Genomic DNA, 26183 nt, shown 5'->3' on the forward strand with positions numbered 1-26183 from the left:
GGACCCCCTTTCCATCGAAAACCACAAGAACTGATGAATTATGTCGTCGTCGTCGACCGCCGCTAAACAGAACACTACTTCTCAGAATGCAGCTACTGCAACAGCAACTACCACAACTACAACTACTACTAGAACACGTCATAGGAGAATGTCATCCATGAGCGAGTTTAATGATCCCTTCTCAAACGCTGATATCTATTATGGTCCCAATACAGACCCAAGGAAGCAGAAGCCGCAGAAGGCGAACACAAGCCCAACAACACCAGCTAACGCTCCCTCGTCGTCGTCGTCATCCGCCGCCCACCATAAATTGAATAGAACAAGGACAATGAGTGTCTTTGGTAAGATTTCCGATTTTAAGAAGGGTTCTTTGAAAGAAGGGTATAACTTGAAACGTCGTGGATCGGAGGACGATTCGTATTTGGCCGCTCAGGGGAACAGAAGATTTTTCATTGAAGATGTGGATAAGACTTTGGATGATTTGCTTACCAATGAGGATACTGATAGGAATTATCAAATTACCATCGAAGATACAGGTCCTAAGGTTATTAAAGTGGGGACTGCAAACTCATATGGGTACAAATCGGTAAATGTCAGGGGAACATATATGTTATCCAACCTTTTGCAGGAATTAACCATCGCGAAGAGTTTTGGTAGACATCAAATATTTTTGGATGAGGCAAGAATTAACGAAAATCCAGTGAATAGATTATCAAGATTGATATCTAACCAATTTTGGAATACATTAACGAGAAGACTAGATCTATACAGTATTGGTGAAATTGCCATGGATACTAAGATCGATGCTCCTGGTGCTAAAAATCCTAGAATTTACGTCCCATATAACTGTCCTGAACAATACGAGTTTTTCATTCAAGCATCTCAAATGAACCCATCTTTAAAATTAGAAGTGGAATATTTACCTAAAGATATCACTCCAGAATATGTTAAATCGTTAAATGGAACACCAGGGTTATTGGCTCTTGCCATGGAAGAACATGTTAATCCATCTACGGGTGAGAAATCTTTAATCGGATTCCCCTATGCTGTCCCTGGTGGTAGATTTAATGAATTATACGGATGGGATTCTTACATGATTGCATTAGGATTAATTGAAAGTAACAAAGTTGATGTAGCCAAAGGTATGGTAGAACATTTCATATTTGAAATTGAACATTATGGTAAAATATTGAACGCAAATAGATCATATTATTTGTGTAGGTCACAACCTCCATTTTTAACAGATATGACACTGGCAGTCTTTAAAAAAATTGGTGGGGTACACAATCCAAATGCGGTAGATCTACTGAAGAGATCATTTGCTGCCGCAATAAAAGAATATAAGACAGTATGGTGTCATTCACCTCGTCTTGATCCGGAAACTGGGCTATCATGTTATCATCCAGATGGTCTGGGGATCCCACCAGAGACTGAACCTGAACATTTCGATACCATTTTATTACCATACACTAGAAAATACAATATTTCTTTAGAGGAGTTTAGGCAAAAGTATAATGATGGTGTCATACATGAACCACAATTAGATGAATTCTTCCTTCATGATAGAGGTGTGAGAGAATCAGGTCATGATACCACTTATAGATTTGAAGGTGTTTGTGCATATTTGGCCACTATAGATTTAAATGCCCTTCTTTACAAATACGAATGTGATATTGCAGACGTCATTGAACAATTCTTTGATAATAAATATACAGATCCAAATGATGGTTCAGTGACAGATGCGGCTCATTGGAGGAAACTCGCTGAAAAGAGAAAACAAACCATTAATGAAAAAATGTGGGATAACGAATCTGGATTCTATTTTGACTATAACGTTAAAGCTAAACAAAGAACTTCTTATGAGTCGGCAACTACTTTCTGGGCTCTATGGGCAGGTCTCGCAACCAAGGAACAAGCCAAGATTATGATAGAAAAGGCTTTACCAAAATTAGAAATGCTAGGAGGTCTAGTGGCTTGCACAGAAAGATCAAGAGGTCCCATCTCCATTAATAGGCCAATTAGACAATGGGATTATCCATTTGGATGGGCTCCACATCAGATATTAGCATGGAAGGGACTATCTGACTATGGATATTCAGATGTGGCAACACGACTCTCCTATAGGTGGCTTTACATGATGACCAAGGCTTTTGTTGATTATAACGGGATTGTTGTAGAGAAATATGATGTTACAAGAGGCACAGATCCACATCGTGTTGAAGCAGAGTATGGGAATCAAGGTGCTGATTTTAAAGGTGTTGCCACCGAAGGGTTTGGTTGGGTTAATGCCAGTTATTTATTGGGTTCGAAGTATATGAATAGTCATGCCAGAAGAGCACTTGGGGCATGTATTCCTCCAATGCCATTCTTCCAAAGTTTGAAGAGCGATGAGAAGAAACTTTATGGCCTTTAAATTCATATACCTCTTTCTTACTATTCCTTTTTCAACATTTCTCTAATTAAGTTATGTATACTTCTACTTTCTCATTCAGGTATATGGTAGTATAAGATATATAAATATATAAGTATAAATTTTTTTTCTACTATTAGTTTTTTGAATTTCTGTATTATAATGGGACCTTTCAATTTTGGCGCTCTCATTGGAAAAAAATATAACGCTTGTTTACATAGCAGCATTGCCAACTAATTTGAATACTGGAATAGGGGAAAAAACAAGCACCCTTTTAGAAAGCAAGAATGATGAAACGGTTCCTTGGTGCTTCAAGCCTAAATGTGGCTAAAAGATCAATCCATAATTCGAGGTTATTGATGCGAGATTTTGAAACTGTTCATATTGATAATACCAACAATTATAAAAATTTACTTATAGAAAAGGGCCAATTTACTCCTAAGCAGGCAACAACTCTGGTCAATATAATGTCTGAAGCGATTAAGGGCGGTGTTGTTCATGTTTCGAAAGATTTGGCAAAAAGGGAGAGGTTGACTCAGTTAACATACCAACAACAGGTGGATTTTGCAAAATTGAAAGATCAATTGTTAAGTGCTGACAGAAACGAATTTCATAATATTGAAAACGAATATGAACGAGTAAGGAATGACCTTGAAAAATTGAGAAGTAAACTTAAAGAAGAGATTACCCGAGCCAACGCTGGATTTAAATTAGATTTATCTTTAGAGAAGGGGCGAATAAGAGAAGAAAGTAGTCATCATGATTTACAGATTAAGGAAATAGATTCGAGGATAGATCAAGAAGTTGCAAACATGAAAATGCAAATTGATTCAGTAAAGACTCAAGTCATGCAATGGCTATTTGGTGTTTGCACGGGTACGTTTGCCTCGCTATTAGCTTACATGAGATTAGTGTCCTAAAAAAACACAACTCTTACGTATTACTCCATTCCTCAAGATTCTTAATATAAAGCATAAATGAATATATCTAACAAACGTAATATCATTTTCTTAAAAAATTAATCTAATTATACATTACCACATCTTCAAGCAAGCCTGAAGAAATATATTTTCCCTTTGATTTCTTATCTATCTATAAATCAAATAATTCAGTCAAGATTCTGACTGTATCATCTGGGGATTGAACGGAATGACCAACAGTTCTGTCATCAACGTAAATTTCATAATCGTTACCACCTTCGAAAGTCTTATCACCAAAGAAATGAATTTCCTTGAAACCATCGTCAGCGACATGTTGTAGACAGTAGGTCTTATCCCAACCGGTTGGGAAAACATCGAAGGAAATTTGACCACCAATGGAGTAAGTCAAACCGTAATCTGGGAATTCCTTCTTCAAAGCTTCAACAAATTTAGCTCTAACCTTGTGAACCTTGTCAAAAGCTTCAAATTCATTACGTTCTTTAGTGGAAGCATTTCTACCGATTGGAGAAACGTTAATCATACCATTTCTGAATTCTAAGAAAGTACCTCTTCTCTTTGGAAGTTCCATGTCAGCTAAATACCTTAGAATGAAAACAGCCAACTTGTTGTACTTTTCTTCACCGATCCAGTTAATGAAAGATTGAGAAGCTAATTGCTTACCCAATCTGTAGGCGGTCAAACCATTTTCAGAGAATGAATAGTCAAATTCATTCAAGACATTTGGACCTAATTGTTCTAATTGTTTGCTCAAATCAGAACCACCAACGAAACCGATACAAACCTTCTTTCTTAATTTGGCTAAAGTGTCCTTAACTTCATCGGAGATGCATAATCTAGCAGGAGTCAAAGTACCATCGACATCAAATAAGACTAAAGTGTCTGGTCTTTCCTTGTGAGCGAAATCAGCAGATGACATTATTATTATTTTATATGGGTGGAATACGAGAGAGTTTTGTGTCAAAGAGCTAAATTCTAAATGAAAGCAAGAAATAACAATGGTAAATAGAACAACTCCAGATAATAGTGTTATTCAATTGACAGACTTTTTTATATATCATGTTTCCATATTCGTCGGACGACAAAACTCCACGTTACCTCTACGTGTTTCTTTTTTAGGAAAATTTTCACAAACATCGCGAAAACGCGTAAACTTTTGTGAATGAGAAAGACACGTAAGCTTTGTCAGTTGGCAGTTTCCGGGTTGGCACAGAACCGTTCACTAGCCCAGAGTAAGTTAAGGGAGTCGCTAAGGTTATTAGAGCATATTTAGCTGTAGTAAGGTGAAAAATAGACACTGTAAGGAAAATAATGGAGCGGTACAGAAAAAAAGTTAGTTAGATGCTATTTAATCGAGTTACTAAGCCATTTTGGCTTTTGTAGTTATCTCCCATCACTTGATGATAATTTATTGTGTTATTTTCTATCTTGGTTTTACGTTGTTTTAAGTTAAATTTCTTTGAGAATTTATGTCATCTACTATTTTGTGGCGCCAGGTTGATTAAAATGGAAACTTTTTTATATGGCGATTTTTAGTATTATATGTTTTTTCCCTCTAAAAAGTAGAAACCCAGACCTTTCACCTTCAAAGGTACGGATTTATATAATAAACAGTCTTAGAGATTGCCAAATCTACTGTTTTTACCACGAAATAAGCGCCCAACGACGGATACAACGATGAATACCCTCAAAATCTCAATACATAGTATAAAGTAGAAGTGGAAACGGAGATTTTGTAATATACGAAACACACCAAAGCTTCCTTATAGAGTACCTCTATGCAACGTAATTTCTGGCCGGCTAATGTTGTCAAATTGCTCAATGCTATCTAGTCTACGTAGCATTTGAAAAATTTTCAAGATGTAGCGTAATCGAACAATCGCGAAATTGAAATTTCGGAACCGCCGAAGTTCGCAGTTGTCGATGAGATCGAAGTACTTAACGTTAATACATAACGAATTAATATAAAAGTAATTTTGTTCCAATAGATCTGCTGGTGAATTCAATAGGGAACTCATTTTTTTTGTACCAAACTTAGTATGAAATCTAGTACTCAATTGGCCAGCGAAGCCAAGGATTATGCCTTCAATCCAGCAATTCCCTTGAGGATATATCTCAAGACATGTGTCAACATCCTTGACAAAGCACAATCCGCTTTTCAAATAGGTGATCGTCAAATGGCATATCTTTTCTATTTCAGATATGTGGATCTTTGCACAAATAAATTATCAAGACATCCGGATTTTCTTACCAAATCCCTTGATCAAGAATATTTATTATACAAACAGGAATATCTTCAATTGATTAAATTAGAAGTTCCTGCTGTATTTAAGATAATAGAAGATTTACAAAAACAAATAGATAATGACTATAAAAAACATCAGCTATCATTGGCTAGAAATATTGCTAAACCAACCCATCATCTTAATCAAATTAATAACATGGAGGAAAACGAATCCTTTAAAACGCTGCCGCAAAATTTCAATGAAAATAGATTCAATCAATCAATTTCATTTCTAAACGAAATATCATCTCCTTCTTTAAATAAGAAAAAGATTTCTCATTCTATCAACTCATCTAACGAATCCTCGGGACCTCAAGAACAGAATCCAATCTTATTGTATCCTGAGTTGCCAACTTTGACATTCCCTACCTTTTAATAATACTATATTTATATCCTTCCATTGCTATTAACTTAATTCATGAATTTTCAAAGCATTTTTTTCACCACTTCAGTTCCCTATAATAATAATATCATTTTTTCTATAACAGTTACGTAACATTACCTTAATATTTTAATAAAATATTACAATTTTATTTATGATCTCTTCATCTCAACTTCATGTAAACTATTTATAATGTCCATATTTATCTGAAGTTTATTAACGATCGGGTATGTGAGCCTTGATATAATCATTCTGATTCATTAACAAATTTTCGAGAGCTCCTATTCTTCTATTAAGCTTAAACAGGTAGAACAGTATAAGCATCAATAACATCAAGATCAGTTTATTGTTCTTTAATGCATCTAAACCTTGCTGCACACCGATCTTTGAAGACTCCAATGATGGTTCCGTAGTGGTAGATGTGATTTGTGGCTCAAGGGCAATGGCAGGCACCTCCTCTGTCTCTTCTGAAGTAACAACATTTTCTTCTGACTCCTCTACCGTCTTATCCACAAAGTCTTCCATAATTCGTACCAGATCCTTTATAGCACTGATTTGAGCATTTTTACAACTGGATTCAATTACTCCCTTAATCCAACTCGTTCCTGTCCAATTTAACCAAAATGATATCTTCAAGATACATCTTGTTTCTGATGCCCATCTAAACATAAATCTCGTCTTGGTTTCAAAACTACCCCCACTAGGCACATTCGGCGTCTTTGTCGTATTGACTACAACAATTTCCTTTTTATAATTCTTTTGTAATATAGTTTCTTCAATGAAGCATGTAGTGGACTTGGGTCCCATTGAGAAATCCAAAGCCTTTTCATAAGAATATTTTCTTGAATTATTAGAATCAAATGCAGGTATTTCTGAGAACTGTGAGGACTTTTGTGTTTGTAAGTATTCAAATAAAAATGAATGATTAGTTTCACTAAACATTATTTCAAATATAACTCCAGGTGGAGCACCCAGTTCAACTTCGGTGAGAACATATTCATTATTATCTTCTGGTGAGTATGAGAATTTGGTTTCGTGAAAATATTTGGGCCCGTCATATTTATAATCCAAACTTGATTTGAATTTGAAAACATTTTTCCTCTTTAAAACCCCTAATTTTTCATCAATAAATTCGTCACTGTTTTCATCTTCCTCATCCTCCTCTTTTTCATCTTCAAGATTGGACTCTTTTATAATCTCAGCTTCATTCGTATCTGTTTTGTCCTCTCCACTTTCAGATTCATCTATCTTCGGTTCGATCACTAATAATTCACGGCATTTATGACCTCCATCTTCTTCCGATAATAAACTCCTGGACCATACCTCCTTTATCATATTAAAAGTTGCATCTCTGGAAACAAATCCATTAAACTGAGTCACACCCTTCTTCGTCTCTATAGAAATAGCATTTGGAAATAATTTTGCTGTATTTGTCTTCTCCATATAAACAATATCACTAAATGGAATAAACTCTCTTGATACCCAGCCTAACATTTTAGAATTAAATGACAGAAATGATTCAGAAATGTATAATCTACCTTGGTAGATAAATTCCTTGCTTAGAGCACAACTAAAATCATCTAGTAATTTATCCTCTAAGGGGACCTCTTCAAAAAGGTTGTGGAATTCATGATCCCTTTCTTCTGTGGCATAATGATATTCTGTGTCCAGGAACTTCTCCTCTTTATATATTCGTGCGTCAAATTGTTGAGTTTCTTTATGTAAATGCGAAATGACCTCCCTTGGTTTTTCCACTTTTTGTAAAGGTGAATTAGCGGATGTTGCTGATAATTGTGAACTTACACTACTTACCCTTTTGTTTCTATTTTGCTTTCTCTTTTGATGAAGTGATGGTTCCCTTCTATGAGAGATAATATTAGGCGACGTGGGCACCTTCGATCTGGCCGATAAATTTGATGTAGTTGGATCATTTTCCAAATCCAGATTTTTGGTAGAGGAAGAAGAAGAAGAAGATCTTGGTGACCGAAAGGAGGCAAACATATCACTTATAAATGATGGTGATGTTACTGACTTAAGAGCTGGATTTTTTTCATCATCAGGTGTATTTGTCTCTGCGTCAGTAATAGGTTCAATATTGGAAGTACTGATAGATAGTCCTTCCTTCAACAAGCTCCTATCATCTTCAATACCGACATTCTTACTTATAGGTGCTTTTTGGGGGAATATGAATGGCTTAGATAATCCGATCTTAGATGTGCTCTCATCGGATTCTGATGTAGTGTCGACAGCCCCATCCTTTTCTTCCTTTGAATCGTCCACTTGCAAGTCATACCTTAGCTTTTTCATGTTCACTGAACTTGTGTCTTCCTTAGTGTCATTCTCCTCTTGATCTGATTGAACATTTTCTTCCCCTATTTCATCAATAGTGTGGTCATCTCTATCCCTGCCTGTCAAATTTTCCTCATTATCGCTTCCAACAGGTACTGGTTCCCAATTATCGAATTCTGAGAATGACATCTGGCACCAACTGTTTTCAATTTGATCCTTCAGTCTTGGTTTACTTTGGATTATAGAAAGTATTGAAAAATTTCATAAGCATATCAAATACCCACCCTTCAAATCAATTTCCAAAAATGATCGCGGGGTCGTTTAGAGAACTTATGACGTTTACGATAAGATCCAGATTTTTAGATAATAGCTGCAACAAGCCATGACTTATCCCAGCTCTAATTATATAACATACTAATATTAATAAGGATCTATCTAGTTCACTTTCTGTTTCTTGGTTCTCTTTTTCTTCCTCTTAGAGACCTTTTCGGCATCACCACTTTCCGTATTCTTCTTTCTTGCCTCCACTGTAAGCTTATGATCACCGGATATGTCAGTCTCACCGTATACTAGGGGACCCACCCATGGTTGAATGTTCCAATGTAATTTAAAATCTAATTCCTTCCCGGATAAACCACTTTCCAAATCCCAAACTGTGTATTTACTTTTGGCATTCTTCAATTGTACTAAAGCTTTATCCTTACTGGTGATGATATCGTCCCAAAATGTCACTTCATTGATGGAGCCACTAGAATTATAATTAGCGGTCAAATAAACGAATATTTGTTTCGTATTCCAGTTAAATAGAGGACTGAAGTCAGATTCCAGATCAAAAGAGACTCTCACATTTTCCTTAGGCTTACCGTTCTGAGACCCATAATACCTACTAGTTCTAAGAGTCATAGAGGGAGTAACATTAGCTATGGCTGAAGTAGTGTTCTGGAATACATTGCTTGGGTATAATAATTGGATCCACGAGGATGCAACTACGAATGCTATGATGACTAAACTGAACGTTATGGCCTGGTTGCTCACCACTTGGAATCTTTGTGTGAGTGAAAACATCCTTGAACGAGCAATTGTGTCGGTTATCTTCCCAACATGGTGGCTTTTGAACCAACGTATTCATTGACATATCAGTTGAATTTCTTATAGTCGTTGTTTCTCCGACCGGGTTAATTTTTTAAGTGTCACAAATATTTTACTTAAGAAGAAGTTAGACATTACGTGCTGTAAGACTACGAAGGGTACATTATATAACAGCAGCAAGAAAAATGGTTCAATCAAACAGGTTAACATATCATCTAGTTGTAATTGGAGTCATCTTACTGTTTCCCTCATTTATAATGGGGATGGAAATTACGTCTCTAGCAGTGTTCTTAAACAGTGACCATTTCATCAAGTATTTTAACCACCCATCACCATTTCTCCAAGGAATATTAATGTCTTCTTCAACACTTGGTGGATTAGTTGGTTGTATTAGTTACAGTGCCACAGTGGTAAAGGTTGGTCGCATTACAGGGTTTCAGATCGCTACGTTGTTGTGGTTCATAGGAGGCGTGGTGGCTACGTTAGTACAACATATCTCAATGATTATAATTGCAAGAATTATTAAAGGGGTTACCATGGGCTGGTTTTCAGTATTGATCCCAGCTTACATTGGTGAAATTTATCCTTCGCAATGGAGAGGTAGAATGATCGCTATGACACAATTAAGTTATACTATTGCCATCCTGCTGGTTCATTACCTTTCAATTTGGTTCAATCATGTTTGGAAAAATCATTGGTCGTTTAGAATGGTTTGGGGGTTAGAAATTATCCCCTCATTGTTGTTCTTTTGGGGCAGTGTGTGGTTACCAGAGACTCCTCAATGGCTAACTTTACATGGTGAATACACGAAGGCACAAAAGATACAAAATAATTTGGCAATAAAATTTAATTCAAGATTTGGTAGCACAAGTAATCATTCAAGCAAAGACATAGTTACATCCAATGAAGATGCCGCTGAAGAAGACGATCAACAAAGAGCAAAAATGGAAATAATGGATAAGCTTGATTTGGCAAATTTATATGGAGATGGTTCCAATGACTTAAAATATAAGGAACTTTTTGGAAAAAGTTACTGGAAACAAACTGCCATTGGCGTTACCTTACAATTATTGGTCCAGTTTAGTGGAATTAATATCCTGATGTTTTATATTACCTATATTTGTGAAATGTTGGGCCTCAATGGGAACACAAATTATTTTGCATCTTCAATTCCTTACTTTATTAATATGATACTTAGTCTAATACCGATTTGTTTCATTGATTCAGTTAATAGGAAGAAGATGACTCTTGCAGGATCGTTCCCTGTAAGTATAATTATGGTTGCCATAGGTACGATAATGGCTTTAAATGGACGTAAAGTCGCTCCTGTAAATGGCAATGAATCTATTATTTGGTTTGTTGATGATTCAAGTGGTGGATGGATTCTTGCTTTATGCTTTCTATTTGTTGGAGTTTTTTCCTTAACGCTATCATGTTTTCCATTGTTATATACAAATGAGATATTCCCCACTAAGGCAAAACCCAAAGGTCTTGCTTTTTCAATGTTTATTAGTTGGACGTCCAATTTCACATTAACTTTACTTGCTCCTCTTATGTTGGAGTATTTGAAATGGGGGACATTTATTTTACTGGGTGGACTGACCTTTGTTCTCTCAGTCTGTATTGCCATCTTTTTCCCTGATACTAGTGGACTATCAGTTCAAGAAATTAACCACTTATTTATTCCAGAAGAATTTGATTATGAGAGTACTTTTGATAAAGTCGATGATATATCTCCCAAATCAAATAATCCCCAAAATGAACTGATAGAGCCAATTACTTTAGCACGTCAAGAAACAGAACAATTAAGTATTTCATGAAAAGCGCTGCATAATAAATAGTTTATATAATCAAAAATATATATTTTTTTCCTCTGTTGTTCAAGAACTAAATAGGTTCCAATACAAATTCCAGGTCAACACTAGTGCTAATCAAAATTATTATGTCTCAAGAAAGAATTGCATGACTAAAACAGCTAGGCCGGTTGGAATGTTGAGAACCAAATTTTATATCTTTCCGATATAGTGTAACGGCTATCACATCACGCTTTCACCGTGGAGACCGGGGTTCGACTCCCCGTATCGGAGTTCTTTTTTGCCAAATGAATCTATTACTGTTAAGCTAAAGGAGCCAATATGGACCATATCCTTTGTTGCCATTTCATTTTATTAGTTTCAACAAATGTTTGGTTCTCCGTTTCATGAAGAGGAGGATTTTCGTCAAACTTTCTGTGCTGCCGAACTGGTTCAAATTTACACGGCTAAATCAATAAGGCATTGTTGTTCACCCTCTAGTGACAAATAAAACATGGCTGCCTACTATTCTTCTTTTACCCAGGGGATTCTGGCACATGTTCTTCCTATATGTAAAATTTCTTTGTTGTTTATATGTTTTCCCTTTTGGGCACGACGGATATTTAATTTGAAAATATTGAAACAAAATGATCCAAGTTGAGATGGATGTCAGAAGAACAAAATTCACCTCACGTAGCTCTACAAGGCAGATTAGCCAGCCATTAATAAATGTACCACCGTCAGGCATACAACCAAGAATATCAAGTCCTCGAGGAGATAGGGAGGGGCTCCTTTGGTTCTGTCAGGAAAGTGATCCACATACCAACAAAGAAACTTATGGTTAGGAAAGAGATTAAATACGGACATATGAACAGCAAGGAAAGACAACAGTTAATATCGGAGTGTAAGATTCTTGCCCAGCTAAAGTTTGAAAATATTGTGGATTTTTACAGTTGGGATTTCAATGATGATGAAAAAATATTATATCTTTATATGGAGTATTGTTCCCGAGGGGATCTATCACAAATGATCAAATTCTATAAGAGTAGGAACAAGTATATCCCTGAAAAGATAATTTGGGGGATACTGGCACAATTGTTGATGGCTCTTTATAAGTGTCATTATGGAGTAGAATTAAGCCCGCTAGTAACTATTTATGATAGAATGAAACCACCTACAAAGGGTAAAAATATTGTTATACATAGAGATTTGAAACCGGGAAATATATTTCTAAGTAACGATAATAACGCAACAAACAATGATGATGATGCGGAGAAGGAATATAACGACAACAATGTTAATGAGCCAAATCGACAGAACATTAAAATGGATTACAGTCAAGTGGTCGTAAAGTTGGGTGACTTTGGTTTAGCTAAGTCTTTAGAAACAAGTATCCAGTTTGCTACCACTTATGTTGGGACACCGTACTATATGTCACCAGAAGTTCTCATGGATCAACCATATTCGCCATTAAGTGATATATGGTCTCTTGGGTGTGTCGTTTATGAAATGTGCTCGTTACATCCACCATTCCAGGCAAAAACGTTTCTCGATTTACAAAACAGGATTAAGAGTGGTAAAATAGATAATATTCCGGAATATTATTCCAATGGATTAAATGCAATCATCCACTCTATGATTGATGCAAATTTAAAGACCAGACCGTCCACTTTTGAGCTGTTACAAGATATTCAAATTCGCACGGCAAGAAAATCGTTGCAATTGGAACGATTCGAAAGAAACTTGTTAGATTACGAGAAGGAATTAGTCAATATAGAGAAAATCTTAGAGAAGCAAGCATCTGAATATGAAAGAGAGCTGACTCAGCTAAGAGAGCAATTTGTTCATGCTGTGGAGGAAAGAGCCAGGGAAGTGGTTAATGGGAAAAAAGTAGGGAAAGTACCGGATTCCATGTATAATGGGCAATACAGCAGACCGTTGACGAAACCTGCCTACCATTGGCAGACCAGGTATAGATGAGTCACTCTTATGATTTGCATCTGTGTAACTATTACATAGCAATCCTCAATACTATTATTATGTGTAACCAATTAGTGACGCCAAAATGAAAATGAACGACAGGGTAAAAAATATTGTTACGCGATTTGTCAATGTCAATGGAAAAAACCAACTTGCTTCAAAACAACATTCTTTAAATTGATCAGTCTCGATGAGTAGTGGCTGCATTGTTCCATTAACCACACAAAGGAATACACTCTTGGCATTACATCGCTGGGACACCTCTGATATTTTCTTGTTGGAAGGAACTACTCGTTCTGTATCAAAGGACAACTAAACATAACTCGTATAGAATCATAATCGAAACAGAACAATGGGCGAAGATGAGGTAAAATTGAAATCCACTTCAATAGCAGCATCCTCTAAGGAGATCAAACTACCCTTTCTACTCAATACAAATCTAGGAAATGAAGCGCTGTTGCATGATCCAACATTAGTCGAAGACTACTCAGATATTTTGAAAACTAAACCAAATGGAAGATTCACTAGGGGAAATGCAGAAGGTGATGATGAAAGCAGTGCTGGAGGTAGTGTGGTAATGACACCTACAACAGATACCGCAAATAGCCCGTCTCCTCTAAAATTACAAAGGAGTAGTATACTGAGTACTACATCAAGTCGTTATTCAGCACCCACTATCGATCAAGACGAATTAAAGCTCGTATTGAATAAGGAAAAGAAACCAGAGAACCTGAGCCTTGACACAGAAACTGAAGCTACACAAAGGGAGGATCTTACAGTACGATCTGAATTCGAAAGTGATATGAACCAGCCAACTGGTGCAGCCACAGACGCCAATAAAGCCACTATAGAGGAACAGGAGAGTGATGTGAATGATGATTATTATGAAGATCCTAATAACCACTATGATTATTCTGATTCTGATTTTGAAGATAATCTCGAACAGAGGTTAAAGGATATGAGCACAAACACCGACTCTTTTACAGACGATGAATTAGATCATAGCGAAGGAAACAAATTAACTAAAATTACTAAACAACCGCATAATGTAGAGGATGAAGATCTTTACAAAGACCTAGAATTGGCGCTATCAGCAGATGAAGAAGAAGATGCGTATGAGGACGAAGAAGAGGAAGAAGAGGAGTATCAGCCACTACCTCCACCACAGGAATTAGATCCAGACAAACTTTATGCATTATATGAATTCAATGGACCTGATTCATCACATTGTCAATTAAAACAAGATGAAGCCTGCATATTGCTTAATGACCAAGATTCATATTGGTGGTTGGTGAAACGTTGTAGCGATAATAAAATCGGATTTGCACCCGCAGAAATCCTTGAAACGTTTCCTGAGCGATTAGCAAGACTAAACTGTTGGAAGAATGAAAATATGTCGTCAAGATCGCTGGATATACCGAATGAAGTAGATGATAATAACAAGAAACCCAACGCAAAAGATAATACAGAAGAAACATCTAATACAACGCCTTCTTTTGAAACGAATGATAATAATTCTAAAAGTGCAACTGAGGACTCGTTATCGCCTAATGACGAGCTCCAAACAATGAAGCCACCAGGTCTAAAGGACTACAAAAAGGGAAATAAATCTGTTAGTTTTAATGATGTTGTCAGTTTTGCCGAAAGATATATTGATGAAGACACACATAATGAATGTGGCGATGAACTTCCGAAACATCACGACGAATTTTCTGAGGAGCGATTAGATTTTAATGATGAATTAAGTGATACAGTGAGTGATGTGTCGTCATCCGGTCCAACCGCACCCTTGAATATTAAGAAGACGAGACAGTATCTATCTCCGGATGTATATCTGGACAGTAAAGCCACAGACACTCAAAACACTCAATCGTTGAAATTGCCTTCACCTGAGCTTTTATCAGAGGTACCTATTACCAGCACGAAAGAAGCTGTCATTGAACCTGAAAACACAGATGAATTGCATAAAGTTTTTGAAGTACCTATTCGACCATTTGATGGTAATAAGAATAATGGGATACAGAACTCTAATTCAAACTATTCAATTTCCAGTATAGGTGAATTCTCACCATCTTCCTCTGAATGGACCGAAGAATCCCCCAAACAACAGGATACTGAAATTGATAACATCGAACGAAGAGATACAATACCGTCCATAAAGGCAGTATCGAATATCGCAAACTTTATTAAGAGCAATGGGGAAAATGACCCATCCACACCACAGGATTCCCAACCTGGTTCAGTGAATATTGAAACTAAGAAGATAGCTGGAAAAACCGTTCCTTTACAGATAGAAAAGATAGAAAAGATAATATCAGAAGATGCGGCGAATAACCCTCCTGAAGAAACCCACTCGAATCCATCGAGTTCACCTTCAGCGTCGTCAGTAGGAGATTTCTCCATGGGTTCTCATAGAGTACTGTCAACCACAAGCATTAATAGTACTCTCTCTACGTCAAAGACAACGGATAGAGAGGAAACTACTCACAATCAAACATCTTCAACTCTGCACCCGAAGATCAGTCAACTATATAGTCCAATGTTTAACAAGATGGACAATTTGATGAAGCAACTAGATGAAATAATACAGAAATAGGCACCTATGTGTTCAAAATACCATATATATGTATGTGGCTATATACTCATTTGTTTATCATCATACATTAAAAGCATTCTTTATTTTGAAATTTCTAACTAATGTATATAATGATGTTTCGTAACTGAACCCTAGTAAATTTTCATTAATGTGAGATAGAGAGCTTCAAAGAACCAACTGCTAACAAGTCAAAAGCAGTGTTTGGGGATTAATCTGTTTGTAAGAGCGTACTGAACAGGCACTTTTGAAGTACGCAGAAGCAACCCAATGGAATAGTTTCAAACAATTATATTGAAAAATTGAAAATAGTGAATAAGAAACATTCAAGGAGGGCAAGAAAACTGTGAACTAGTATACTTCTTTGGAGTCGCTAAATGATATCCTCTTACTTCAATAGTAACAATATGTAGGTTGGTGATACTTCTGCTTTAGGCGTTGAATCGTGGGCTGATATGTAAGTTGGTCAATTCAAAGGTAATTGTTTCTTAAATTCCATTAAAAAATTGCTCATAAACAAGGATCTCATCCAATATCCTATCACCTTCTTTCAGAGATTCTTGATATTGATTGCTTTTAACCAGTACCGATTAATTCCATAGTTGCCTTAGGAAGTGTTGTTAATAACCATATCATGAATTCAAAATTAAAAAGCCACAATCGATTAAAAAATATGCTTACACTATTGCCTTAACGAATAAACATCAATCCAACTACTCTGTTTCTATGTTTCGAATCCTTCTATATGTTACTTTGCTGTCACTCGAAGCTTCACAGACACGGAACAACAATTGAAAAAAAATTCGAAAAAGTTGAAATGTATATAGCAGTACATTTTATGCTCGATGAGCCAACGAACAGGCTAATCAAAAGAAGCTAACTACGAAAAGAATAAATGTCTTCAATGCAATGGTCTCCGGATCAAACCTCTCTTTTACAACTGGCGACTCTATTGAGGGATTGTATGTCTTCTAATGGTCCGCTTCGTTCCCAAGCGATGGAATCTTTAAAGACATTTCAATTACAGCCTGAATTTTTCAATTACTTGTGTTATATCCTTATCGAAGGTGAAACTGATTCTACTTTGATAGCTAGTTTTGCGCCTTTGGAGTTATCAAACTACAGGGCCACTGCTGGTATGTTATTAAAGAATACTATCTTAGATGATCAAAATGAAGGAATTTTGAAAAGAATGGACTTAGGTTACGTCAAGGGACATATTGTTAGTGGATTATATCATTCCTCAGGGAATGCGTTGTTGACTAATGTCACTGGTATTGTTATCACTACTTTATTTTCCACGTACTACAGACAACATAGAGATGATTGGAGTGGGGTGAAAATATTGATGGAACTGTTAGAATTGACCTCCCAGGGGAATATGGGTAGTATTAAGGCCTTATCAAAGATTATGGAGGATAGTGCACAATTTTTTCAATTGGATTGGATTGCAAATGAAAATAAGCAATCGGTGAAACCCATTGAGTTCTTAGTGGAACAATTCTTCCAATTTTTGGTGAAGGAAGATTTATCAGAAGGAGTGAAAGCAGAGGTTGTCAAGTGCCTGAATTGTGTCATTCCATTACAATGTCAATGCTTTGTAGTCCGTATTGAAGAATTCTTAGAAATAATATTCAGATTTGCTCAAATAAGTGAAAATAATGAAATTAGAATCCAAATTTGTATCGCATTGGGTCATTTGTTAGAATTCAGGCCAGATAAATTGGTGAATCATTTAGGTGGGATTATTCAATTCATGATTCATTTGATTGGTGCTGTAGATGATGAAAAAGTGAGTATTGAAGCTTGTGAATTCCTACATGGATTTGTTTGTAACTCTAATATTCCAAAGCATATTTTACAACCATTTGTTACGGAAATTGTACCTGTCTTATTATCTAAGATGGTTTACGACGAGGACTCCATACTAATAATGGAAGCATCTAACGATACTGATGATGCAGTATTAGAGGATAAAGATGAAGATATCAAGCCTATTGCTCCACGTATTGTCAAGAAGAGAGATAATACTGAGGGCGGCGACGATGAAGACGAAGACGATGATGAAGGAGATGTAGACACCCAATGGAATTTAAGAAAATGTTCTGCATCAACACTTGATGCGTTGACGAACATTTTACCAAGGGATGTTATGGATGTAGCATTCCCATTTTTAAGGGAACATCTAACGTCTGATAGATGGTTCATTAGAGAAGCAACTGTATTGGCACTTGGTGCTATGGCAGATGGGGGTATGAAATACTTCCATGATCAGTTACCAACGTTGATTCCATTTTTGGTAGAACAGTTAAAGGACCAATGGGCACCTGTGAGAAAGATGACTTGTTGGACTTTGAGTCGATTTTCTCCCTGGATTTTGCAGGACCATACCGAGTTTTTAATCCCTGTCTTGGAGCCTATCCTAAGAACGTTATTAGATAAGAAGAAAGATGTTCAAGAATCAGCTATTAGTAGTGTTGCCGTCTTCATTGAGAATTGTGATCCCGAGTTAATTGAAACGTTATTATACAATGAACTGTTGGAAAGTTTCAAGAATTGTTTCCAATTTTACAAGAAGAAGAATTTGATAATTCTTTATGATGCAGTAGGAAGATTTGCCGAGAAAGTAGAACTCGATAATGTTGGTATGGAAGTCGTTTTACCACCTTTAATTAATAAATGGACTTCATTGCCTGATAACGATAAAGAATTATGGCCTCTATTAGAATGTTTATCATGTGTTGCATCATCCTTGGGTGATAAATTTTTGCCCATGGCTCCCGAAGTGTATGGTAGAGCATTTAGAATTCTATGTCACTGTATTGAATTGGAAAGAAAATCACAGGCAGATCCAACTATTGTTGTTCCTGAGAAGGATTTCGTCATTACATCACTGGATTTAATAGATGGATTAATTCAAGGAATGGGGCCCCTTTGTGAAAATATTATATTTGCTCAGGATGATACGACATTATTAAAGGTGATGGTTGAGTGTTTACAAGATCCGGTCCATGAAGTCAGACAGAGTACTTTAGCATTATTAGGTGATATGGTATATTTCTTCAACGGTAGATTGGAGATATATTTCACTGCATCAGTGGAGGGTAAAGAAGTATTTTCACAATTCTTGAAATTCATTGGTACAGAAATCATTCATAATGATGATAATGAAGGTGTTTCGGTGGTAATTAATGCTATATGGAGTCTCGGGATTATTAGCGTCAAGCTAAACTGTTTTAATGAATTTGTCATTGATATGTCGAGGATAATACTTGATTTGTTTACTACCAGTACAAGGGTACTGGATAGTGGAATTATAGAGAATTTAGGTATAACGATAGGACGTATTGGTGTAAGATATGCTGAAATATATGCTAGCGGTGAGTTTGCTAGCGATTCTAATTGGAGTAAATGGTGTGATTCTGTAAAGGATGTGGAGGCCGTAGAAGAGAAAAGTGAAGCATTTATGGGATTTTTGAAGATTGTCAACTTAACAGGTGAACAGGTGAAAATAAGTTCAGTGACATTACAAAAGATAATAAAGGGTCTGTCTATCAATGTGGATCCTACCGTGTTTTTACAAGATGTTTACACCTTTTTGGTTAAGCATTCATCTGAAGTGCAATCTTTGAATCTCTCTAATGAAGAGATCACGTTCTTGCAGAATTTCAATAATTAAACAACGGCATGCCAATGCACCTATATATACAAATACATACATATATAATATTATTATTGTTTTAACACTTCATGTGAATGTATTAAATGGATATAAAGGAAGAACATAGTTTTAAAAAATTATGTTCATGGTGAGACAAATACACATTGCCGCTAAACAAGCGGCCATACAGTCCTCGTTCCCCCTTTGCGGAGGTTGTTGCTGCACATATATTGGTTGTTGCCCTTGTTGGAATTGTGGGTTCTGCTGATACGGAGGTTGTTGGTATTGTGGATACTGTTGGTATTGTGGCTGTGTCTGAGTAGGCGTATATTGAGGAGGGTCGTTCTGTTGATAATAATTCTGTTCGTTATAACCTCTTGCTGAAGACTTGGTGCCCTGTGCCTTTGAATGTGTTGCTGGTGGTGTGTGTAAGTAAGCATTCTACAACTATGGTTAGTAATCTTGAAATCGATTGGATCGTCTGGACCGAAGATGGCATATAAAAATATGAAATCACATACTTGTGTATTGGTAGCCCCTGCGTAGTACTCTCTTGCCGACATATGGTATTGCTATGGTTGATTATGTTTGTTTGGGTGTGGTCTAAGTGTTCGGTGATGATTCTCTTAGTTTGTTCGGAGTCTGTTGCTGTCAGACATCTCCTCTTTCACTATCTTTCACTTTTTCAATTGTTTTGAACCTTAATATAATACTCCGAAATGGAGGCGCTACCACCGTTGTGAAGAAAAATAAAATATGAACCAAATCAACTTAAACTTCACTTATTGATATATAGTTTACCCCACACTGATAAAGGTGGGGTCCATCCTCTTTCCTTAGTGAATCGTGGTAACCCATTTATTCTTTTATCCTCAAGTTTTTCATAAAATAAAGATATGAAGAAATACCAATATTCGTTGACCCTCTTCGTATATTCCGCGAAGGTACTTTTAACGAATAATAAATTGCTCTGTTACTCCTATTTACCTTATTTGTTTACTTGGCAATGTAATTGGATCTTTAACATTAAGGTGGTTTTATTGGGCGCTACCTGACATTTTTGAATGTTGCTTTACTTGAAAATTTTAGCGCCGAATATTTTGAGAAACAATTTTTGGTTGATTGACCTCCAATTCCCAAATTTTGAGTTTAATAAGTCAACCAACTTTTAGCCTTCCGATAGAAATGCAAGATCGTTTTCTATTAGCCAAGTGGAACGTGTGTTAGATATCATCGTTTCAAACGACCCTGTCACAGATTTTTCACGCGTCTTTTGTAAACTTGTAGTCTGAAAAATTCACGTTAGTGATTTTCAAAGAGGCAAGTAAAAAGAATTGATTGCCCATAACAGCATCCCTTATACTATCAGGTGAACCAGATAATTGTACCATTATGGTTCTTCTTAGGAGAAGATTTAGTAGAGTCTTTAAACTGGCCCTTTTACTTTCCATCGTTGGGGCTGGCCTCTTTTTCTTTAATTCTGGTCAATATTCCGAGTCCATCTCTGTGAAAGATTATAAAGAATACCTTCAAAATTATATCAATTCTAATTCTGATCCTACACCTAGCTCTAGTCCTAATGCAGCCAAACAGCCGGCAGCGAACTTAAAGGATGAAAGTAATAAAAATAATAACAAGAAAAATGGAGGCTCAGTCGGTAGTCCGAAGACACATGATGAAAAGATGAAAGCATTCTTCAATACCGTCTTCCAACATATAATTGACTATTCCCCCAAAGGCAAGACGAAAAAGATCTATAACAAGGAAAAATGTTTATTGGATGGTGATGTTGGGTCACGTCCGGAAAATTACAAAGATTGGTATAAATTATCATACAAAAATTTAGGTAATTGTTTGGAAGTCTCAGATACAGAATTTACAAATTTAAAAACCAGTCATGCTTCCTTCACTGAAAATTTGAATAAATTAGTTCTTCCAAAGGGAACTTATAAAGGTGATGGGATTGTCCTAGTTGGTGGTGGGAAATTTTCTCTATTATCATATTTGGTTATTAAAACTATAAGAAATTTGGGTACTACTTTACCCATTGAAGTGTTTATACCACCTAATGAAGTTGAGGGTGAAAGTGAGTTTTGTTCACAGACGATTTCAGACCTGGATGCTAAATGTATTTATATTTCTGATATCCTTCCCAAAGATATGGTCTCTAAGTTTGAATTCAAAGGTTACCAATTCAAATCATTAGCTATCATTGCATCTAGTTTTGAAAATTTGTTATTATTAGACGCTGATAATACTCCAATTAAAAATTTGAATACTATCTTTAAGCAAGAACCATACGCCTCAAGAGGTTTAGTTCTATGGCCTGATTTCTGGAGAAGAACTACCCAACCAATATATTATAAGATTGCTGGAATACCAGTGAATTTACAAAAGAGGGTTCGTAATGATATTGATGACTTAACACCAGTAGGAGTATATACAAAACCTGATATGGTTGATATCCCATTCCATGATTTTGAAGGTACTATGCCTGATGTTTCCACTGAGTCAGGCCAATTAATGGTGAATAAATCTAAGCATTTGGCCACAGTCTTATTAGCATTATACTACAATGTCAATGGGCCAAATTGGTATTATCCAATTTTTTCACAAAAGGCTGCAGGGGAAGGTGATAAAGAAACTTTTATTGCAGGCGCCAATTTCTATGATTTACCATATTATCAAGTGAAAAGCAAGGTTGGTGTCGATGGATATCACAGAAAGGAAGGATTCCGTGGTGTAGCCATGTTGCAACATGATTTTGTTCAGGACTATAATCGTTATAAATTAGCAAGCGCAGATATTGCTAGAGAATATTCTAATCCCTCATCTGTCGTCTTTGATAAGAGCTACACTGTTCAAAAATTCTACGATAAATATTTCGATAATACCGACGAAGATATTGATGTTATGTTCATTCATTCCAACCTACCTAAGTTTGATCCATTACCTCTCTGGAAAGACAATGATTTGATTGAAGATGGCAAACCTGTAAGATCATACACGAATTTGCGTAAACTTGGATACCATGATATCGAATATGAAAATTTTAAAACGTTAAAGGAACTGTTATGTGAGAAGAATGTTGATTTCAAATATCTGGCGGACGAGTTTAAAAGTAACCCACAGGCTAGGATGAGTTTCTGTAAATATATTACAGATAGATATAAATACTTGGAAGAAACTCATCAAGAAGCTCTCTCTGCTTCTGAATAGATTCAATTTTTCATAGAGTAAACAAAATATCAATTTCTGAAAAAAAATAATAAAAATAGAACATCATAATTTATTCAAAGTTTATATGTATATATATATGGAATAAAAGAAATAGGATAAATGTAATATCAAATATTCAAAATTCAAGCATCTACAGCATCTGGTGTAGTTTGAGTAACTTCAAGATCTCCAAAGCCCCAAGTCTTGAGCTCTTTCAATAGGGTCCCCTCATCGAAAAGTTTTTGAATATCGTCAGAACCACCTCTGCTTAGTCCACCAACAATTAAGTTAGGAACGGTACCCCTTCCAGTTTCTTCCTTAATATATCCCTGTAGTACATCCCCATGTTCGTGCTTATCTAGCTCAACAATAACTGGTTCAGGAGAAAATTGGAAATTGGTGCGTAATAGTTTCTTCAATTTACTACTATATGGACAAGTACTTTTACTAAAAATGACCATTGGACCCTTTGCCAAAATAGCTGCGTATTCCTTGGCCACGTCAAAATCAGGGGCAGTTGTAGAAGCATCTTTCTCTTGTGCGGAGTCTGCTGATTCGTCCAATTCCATGTTGTTGTTGGATTCACTCTCTGTCTCTACGGTGGGTGCAGATTCCACGTTATCTTGAAGGACATTATGAGTAGCTGGAATATTTAAATCGTCACCATGGGCCCCAACCAGAGAATTTAATGCAGGTTTATTGGACTGCTTTGAGGGTGATTCGGTGGTAAATGCGGAGTTGTTCGCACTTTGAATAATAAAGAAAACCAGACATAGCAAAGCAGCGGTAATCCCAACGACCCTAATGTTCCTTTTGTTCAAGACGATAGCCATTTTTACACTGTTTGTTCTTGCTGTGTCTATCCATTCACGTGTATAACAACGGTCTCCTTCCCATTTTTGAAATTTTCAGTTTCTATTAAAAACGCGTCGAGTTTCCTGTCATCTCAATTTCATGGCGATCGAAAACTACTCACATTAAGAGGATAAGAGAATAAACACAACTAACCAGTTCTTACCGATAAGAGACTAAGAAACAAGATGTCGAGCACTGCACTATGGTTTGCTGTAGTACTATCGTACGTGATACAAACAAGAGGGTTCTCTCATATTCAATCAAGAACCTTCCTCTCAAATTTAAAGGCCCCCGCAAAAGCAACTGCTGATGCCGCCGCACAAGCAGCTCAGGCTGCCCAGGAATCATATGGTACTAAGACCTTGACTGTCTATTTGACCTTCATATATTTTGCTTCATGGTTGTTGGTACTACCTTTGTCGCGTTTATGGAAAGATGATGCTAAGCCTCTTTTACCCTTGGAGAACTCTATTGCTAGCAATAGTTCCTTGTCCCTAGATCATGATGAAGATGATGAAATAGATAATGTGATAGATACTGTCACAGTTGATAATCTTCTAGAAAATGAAGGTAAGCAAGAAGAATTCTCCCTATTATCTGTGGCTACTGCAAAATACGTTGCCAAATTATCGATCCTGGCTGTATTGGCTGTCGTGAATATTTTCACTTATAATATGGCTTTATCTTTATCTCCAGCTTTCGATGTGGCATTGATCGAAAATACTTCCATTTTCGAAATCGTAACTCTATTATATGGTGTTTGTAACATCTCTAGAAAGAATTATGTCTTTAGAAACTTCTTTGTCATGATGGTGGCTTTGATTGGGATATTGATTGTCTCTTACACAAAGGCTACATGCGATTTGTTAGCAGGGAAGCTTTCCATTAATCAAGATACCGGAGAAGTCAACGATCCATTCCTTTTCGATAGATTAAAGGGGGGATTGATTTGTGGGTTAGGTGCATTGACAATGGGTCCATTTGCTGTTCTATGGAATCGTTGGTTTACTGCTAAGGGTGCAATGAGAACCACTTTAGCACAACAATCACAACATTTGGGACTAATTGGTTGTATTAGTATGCTAATGTTATTACCATTCTTACCAGCTTTGAGTACCTCAAATGACTACATCTCACTATTATATACTGACAAGTCATTCTGGTTAACTATTATGGGATCCATTATTTTTGGAATCCTACCAAATTTACTATCCCTGATACAATTAAACCGTACTGCTCCTCCAGAATATATTACTACCTGTTTCTTAGGAATAATCATATTCATGGGGTTGGCTGATTGGGTAACTGAACCTACCCAAACTATGATTGTTAGATGGGAAGTTATTGGGTACCTTATGTTGGCAATTAGTTGTGTCACCTTAAGTTACACATTAGGTGAAAGAAAGAAGAAATTTTCCCTTTCTTTGTAAACCAATCAGACTTTACTTCATCAAAGAAATTACACTTATGTTTTGATATGAATTGAACCAGAGAACAAAAAAAAAGTAATATTATGCTACCTCTCTGTTGCATATATATATATATATATATGTTTGTACGTTATGCTTGTATTATTCAAGCAAAAATAAATTTTTAAAAGAAAATTCACACTTAAGGAATCTATTTACAGTTTTCAACTATTGTTCATGAACAAGAATATTGCACTTTTCATTTAAATAGGAAGGAGTACCAGGAACTTGGATTATTCAACTTTTCACGCTCTTCCAAAGGAATGTAACTTTTAACATGATCTTCAATCTTCTGAGCTCCCACTTCCTCATCATAATTTTGACCTAATGCTTCCACAAATTGTCCCTCGGGATCCATTAAATAAAAGAAAATAGAATGATCCACTAAATAATCTTGACCAGGTTTCACAGAAGGTGGTGTCGAAAAGTAGACTCTGTATTTCTTACAACAATGTTTTACTTGATCATAACTTCCACTCAATCCAATGATTCCATCATGGAAATCACTTAAGTATTCCTTCAACACTTCAGGACTATCTCTAGCGGGATCACAAGTAATGAAAATTGGCTGTATTTTGATATTTTTGGCTTCCAATTTATCAAGCCAAATACCTAATTTATCTAACTCATCAGGACAAATATCAGGACAATGACTGAATCCGAAATAAATGATGGAGAATTTACCTAATAAATTCTTTTCGGTGAATTCATTGCCGTCAGCATCATACAAGACAAATTCACCGCCAATCAAAGGCTTACCATAACCTCTATTAGCTTCAGCTTCCTTTTGAGTTTCCATCTTTCTCTTCTCTTTTTCAAAGAAGAAATATAATGCACCTCCTACCAAGAAAAATAGTACAATAGCCTTCCCCGCAGAAAATTCCACTGTGGATTCCTTGAACTTCCCATTTTTTGCATCCTCTTTCCCTCCAATGGGGACCCTACTCAGTGGTTTATGGGGGCTAGTTTCATTACACCTCGAGGTTGTAATGCTAAATGGACGATTCCATGCCAAATTTCCCATAGGGAGTTGGCGGCATAATTGCGGTCTAACAAAATTTGGTATGCTTCTTCTTAATATATTCTGATTAGCTCTCAATACTCCCAGCATTGAACGTTTCATCATAGCTCCTATTTTCTTCACTTGACTTAGGTGTTTGTCTTTGTTATCGAGGGTTCTTTCTATTCAGGAAATTTTCAATTCCCTTAAATATCATTGCG

At 36.2% G+C, this 26183-nt stretch overlaps 14 protein-coding genes and 1 non-coding gene across 15 annotated transcripts; 10 read left to right on the forward strand and 5 right to left on the reverse strand.

Annotated features, from left to right (window-relative positions):
• Nucleotides 1-40: 40 nt before the first annotated feature.
• Nucleotides 41-2413, forward strand: NCAS0E01490 (alpha,alpha-trehalase; the record flags this gene model as incomplete). The annotated part of the gene is made up of 1 exon (XM_003676531.1): nucleotides 41-2413. The coding sequence occupies one exon, from the start codon at nucleotides 41-43 to the stop codon at nucleotides 2411-2413; it is 2373 nt and encodes a 790-aa protein (XP_003676579.1).
• Nucleotides 2414-2697: 284 nt separating this feature from the next.
• On the forward strand, nucleotides 2698-3330 carry FMP32 (Fmp32p; the record flags this gene model as incomplete). The annotated part of the gene is made up of 1 exon (XM_003676532.1): nucleotides 2698-3330. The coding sequence occupies one exon, from the start codon at nucleotides 2698-2700 to the stop codon at nucleotides 3328-3330; it is 633 nt and encodes a 210-aa protein (XP_003676580.1).
• Nucleotides 3331-3502: 172 nt separating this feature from the next.
• Nucleotides 3503-4267, reverse strand: SEC53 (phosphomannomutase SEC53; the record flags this gene model as incomplete). Its single annotated transcript, XM_003676533.1, has 1 exon — nucleotides 3503-4267. The coding sequence occupies one exon, from the start codon at nucleotides 4265-4267 to the stop codon at nucleotides 3503-3505; it is 765 nt and encodes a 254-aa protein (XP_003676581.1).
• Nucleotides 4268-5387: 1120 nt separating this feature from the next.
• On the forward strand, nucleotides 5388-6008 carry RFU1 (Rfu1p; the record flags this gene model as incomplete). Its single annotated transcript, XM_003676534.1, has 1 exon — nucleotides 5388-6008. One exon carries the CDS (start codon nucleotides 5388-5390, stop codon nucleotides 6006-6008), a length of 621 nt encoding a protein of 206 aa, XP_003676582.1.
• A 222-nt stretch (nucleotides 6009-6230) lies between these two features.
• Nucleotides 6231-8492, reverse strand: LAM5 (Lam5p; the record flags this gene model as incomplete). The annotated part of the gene is made up of 1 exon (XM_003676535.1): nucleotides 6231-8492. The coding sequence occupies one exon, from the start codon at nucleotides 8490-8492 to the stop codon at nucleotides 6231-6233; it is 2262 nt and encodes a 753-aa protein (XP_003676583.1).
• Nucleotides 8493-8738: 246 nt separating this feature from the next.
• On the reverse strand, nucleotides 8739-9368 carry SPC3 (signal peptidase complex subunit SPC3; the record flags this gene model as incomplete). The annotated part of the gene is made up of 1 exon (XM_003676536.1): nucleotides 8739-9368. One exon carries the CDS (start codon nucleotides 9366-9368, stop codon nucleotides 8739-8741), a length of 630 nt encoding a protein of 209 aa, XP_003676584.1.
• Nucleotides 9369-9577: 209 nt separating this feature from the next.
• Nucleotides 9578-11212, forward strand: NCAS0E01550 (uncharacterized protein; the record flags this gene model as incomplete). The annotated part of the gene is made up of 1 exon (XM_003676537.1): nucleotides 9578-11212. The coding sequence occupies one exon, from the start codon at nucleotides 9578-9580 to the stop codon at nucleotides 11210-11212; it is 1635 nt and encodes a 544-aa protein (XP_003676585.1).
• Nucleotides 11213-11407: 195 nt separating this feature from the next.
• NCAS0Etrna13E lies at nucleotides 11408-11479 on the forward strand. Its single transcript has one exon. It is a non-coding gene; the product is annotated as a tRNA-Glu (tRNA).
• A 435-nt stretch (nucleotides 11480-11914) lies between these two features.
• Nucleotides 11915-13165, forward strand: KIN3 (serine/threonine protein kinase KIN3; the record flags this gene model as incomplete). Its single annotated transcript, XM_003676538.1, has 1 exon — nucleotides 11915-13165. One exon carries the CDS (start codon nucleotides 11915-11917, stop codon nucleotides 13163-13165), a length of 1251 nt encoding a protein of 416 aa, XP_003676586.1.
• A 352-nt stretch (nucleotides 13166-13517) lies between these two features.
• BUD14 (protein phosphatase regulator BUD14) lies at nucleotides 13518-15761 on the forward strand (the record flags this gene model as incomplete). Its single annotated transcript, XM_003676539.1, has 1 exon — nucleotides 13518-15761. One exon carries the CDS (start codon nucleotides 13518-13520, stop codon nucleotides 15759-15761), a length of 2244 nt encoding a protein of 747 aa, XP_003676587.1.
• Nucleotides 15762-16653: 892 nt separating this feature from the next.
• On the forward strand, nucleotides 16654-19437 carry KAP104 (Kap104p; the record flags this gene model as incomplete). The annotated part of the gene is made up of 1 exon (XM_003676540.1): nucleotides 16654-19437. The coding sequence occupies one exon, from the start codon at nucleotides 16654-16656 to the stop codon at nucleotides 19435-19437; it is 2784 nt and encodes a 927-aa protein (XP_003676588.1).
• A 1374-nt stretch (nucleotides 19438-20811) lies between these two features.
• MNN2 (alpha-1,2-mannosyltransferase MNN2) lies at nucleotides 20812-22638 on the forward strand (the record flags this gene model as incomplete). The annotated part of the gene is made up of 1 exon (XM_003676541.1): nucleotides 20812-22638. One exon carries the CDS (start codon nucleotides 20812-20814, stop codon nucleotides 22636-22638), a length of 1827 nt encoding a protein of 608 aa, XP_003676589.1.
• Nucleotides 22639-22781: 143 nt separating this feature from the next.
• GRX7 (glutathione-disulfide reductase GRX7) lies at nucleotides 22782-23471 on the reverse strand (the record flags this gene model as incomplete). Its single annotated transcript, XM_003676542.1, has 1 exon — nucleotides 22782-23471. The coding sequence occupies one exon, from the start codon at nucleotides 23469-23471 to the stop codon at nucleotides 22782-22784; it is 690 nt and encodes a 229-aa protein (XP_003676590.1).
• Nucleotides 23472-23678: 207 nt separating this feature from the next.
• On the forward strand, nucleotides 23679-24923 carry CSG2 (mannosylinositol phosphorylceramide synthase regulatory subunit; the record flags this gene model as incomplete). The annotated part of the gene is made up of 1 exon (XM_003676543.1): nucleotides 23679-24923. One exon carries the CDS (start codon nucleotides 23679-23681, stop codon nucleotides 24921-24923), a length of 1245 nt encoding a protein of 414 aa, XP_003676591.1.
• Nucleotides 24924-25161: 238 nt separating this feature from the next.
• Nucleotides 25162-26088, reverse strand: NCAS0E01620 (SCO family protein; the record flags this gene model as incomplete). The annotated part of the gene is made up of 1 exon (XM_003676544.1): nucleotides 25162-26088. One exon carries the CDS (start codon nucleotides 26086-26088, stop codon nucleotides 25162-25164), a length of 927 nt encoding a protein of 308 aa, XP_003676592.1.
• Nucleotides 26089-26183: the final 95 nt, after the last annotated feature.

This window comes from Naumovozyma castellii, chromosome 5, assembly GCF_000237345.1.
Source record: "Naumovozyma castellii chromosome 5, complete genome".
Lineage (NCBI taxonomy): Eukaryota > Fungi > Ascomycota > Saccharomycetes > Saccharomycetales > Saccharomycetaceae > Naumovozyma > Naumovozyma castellii.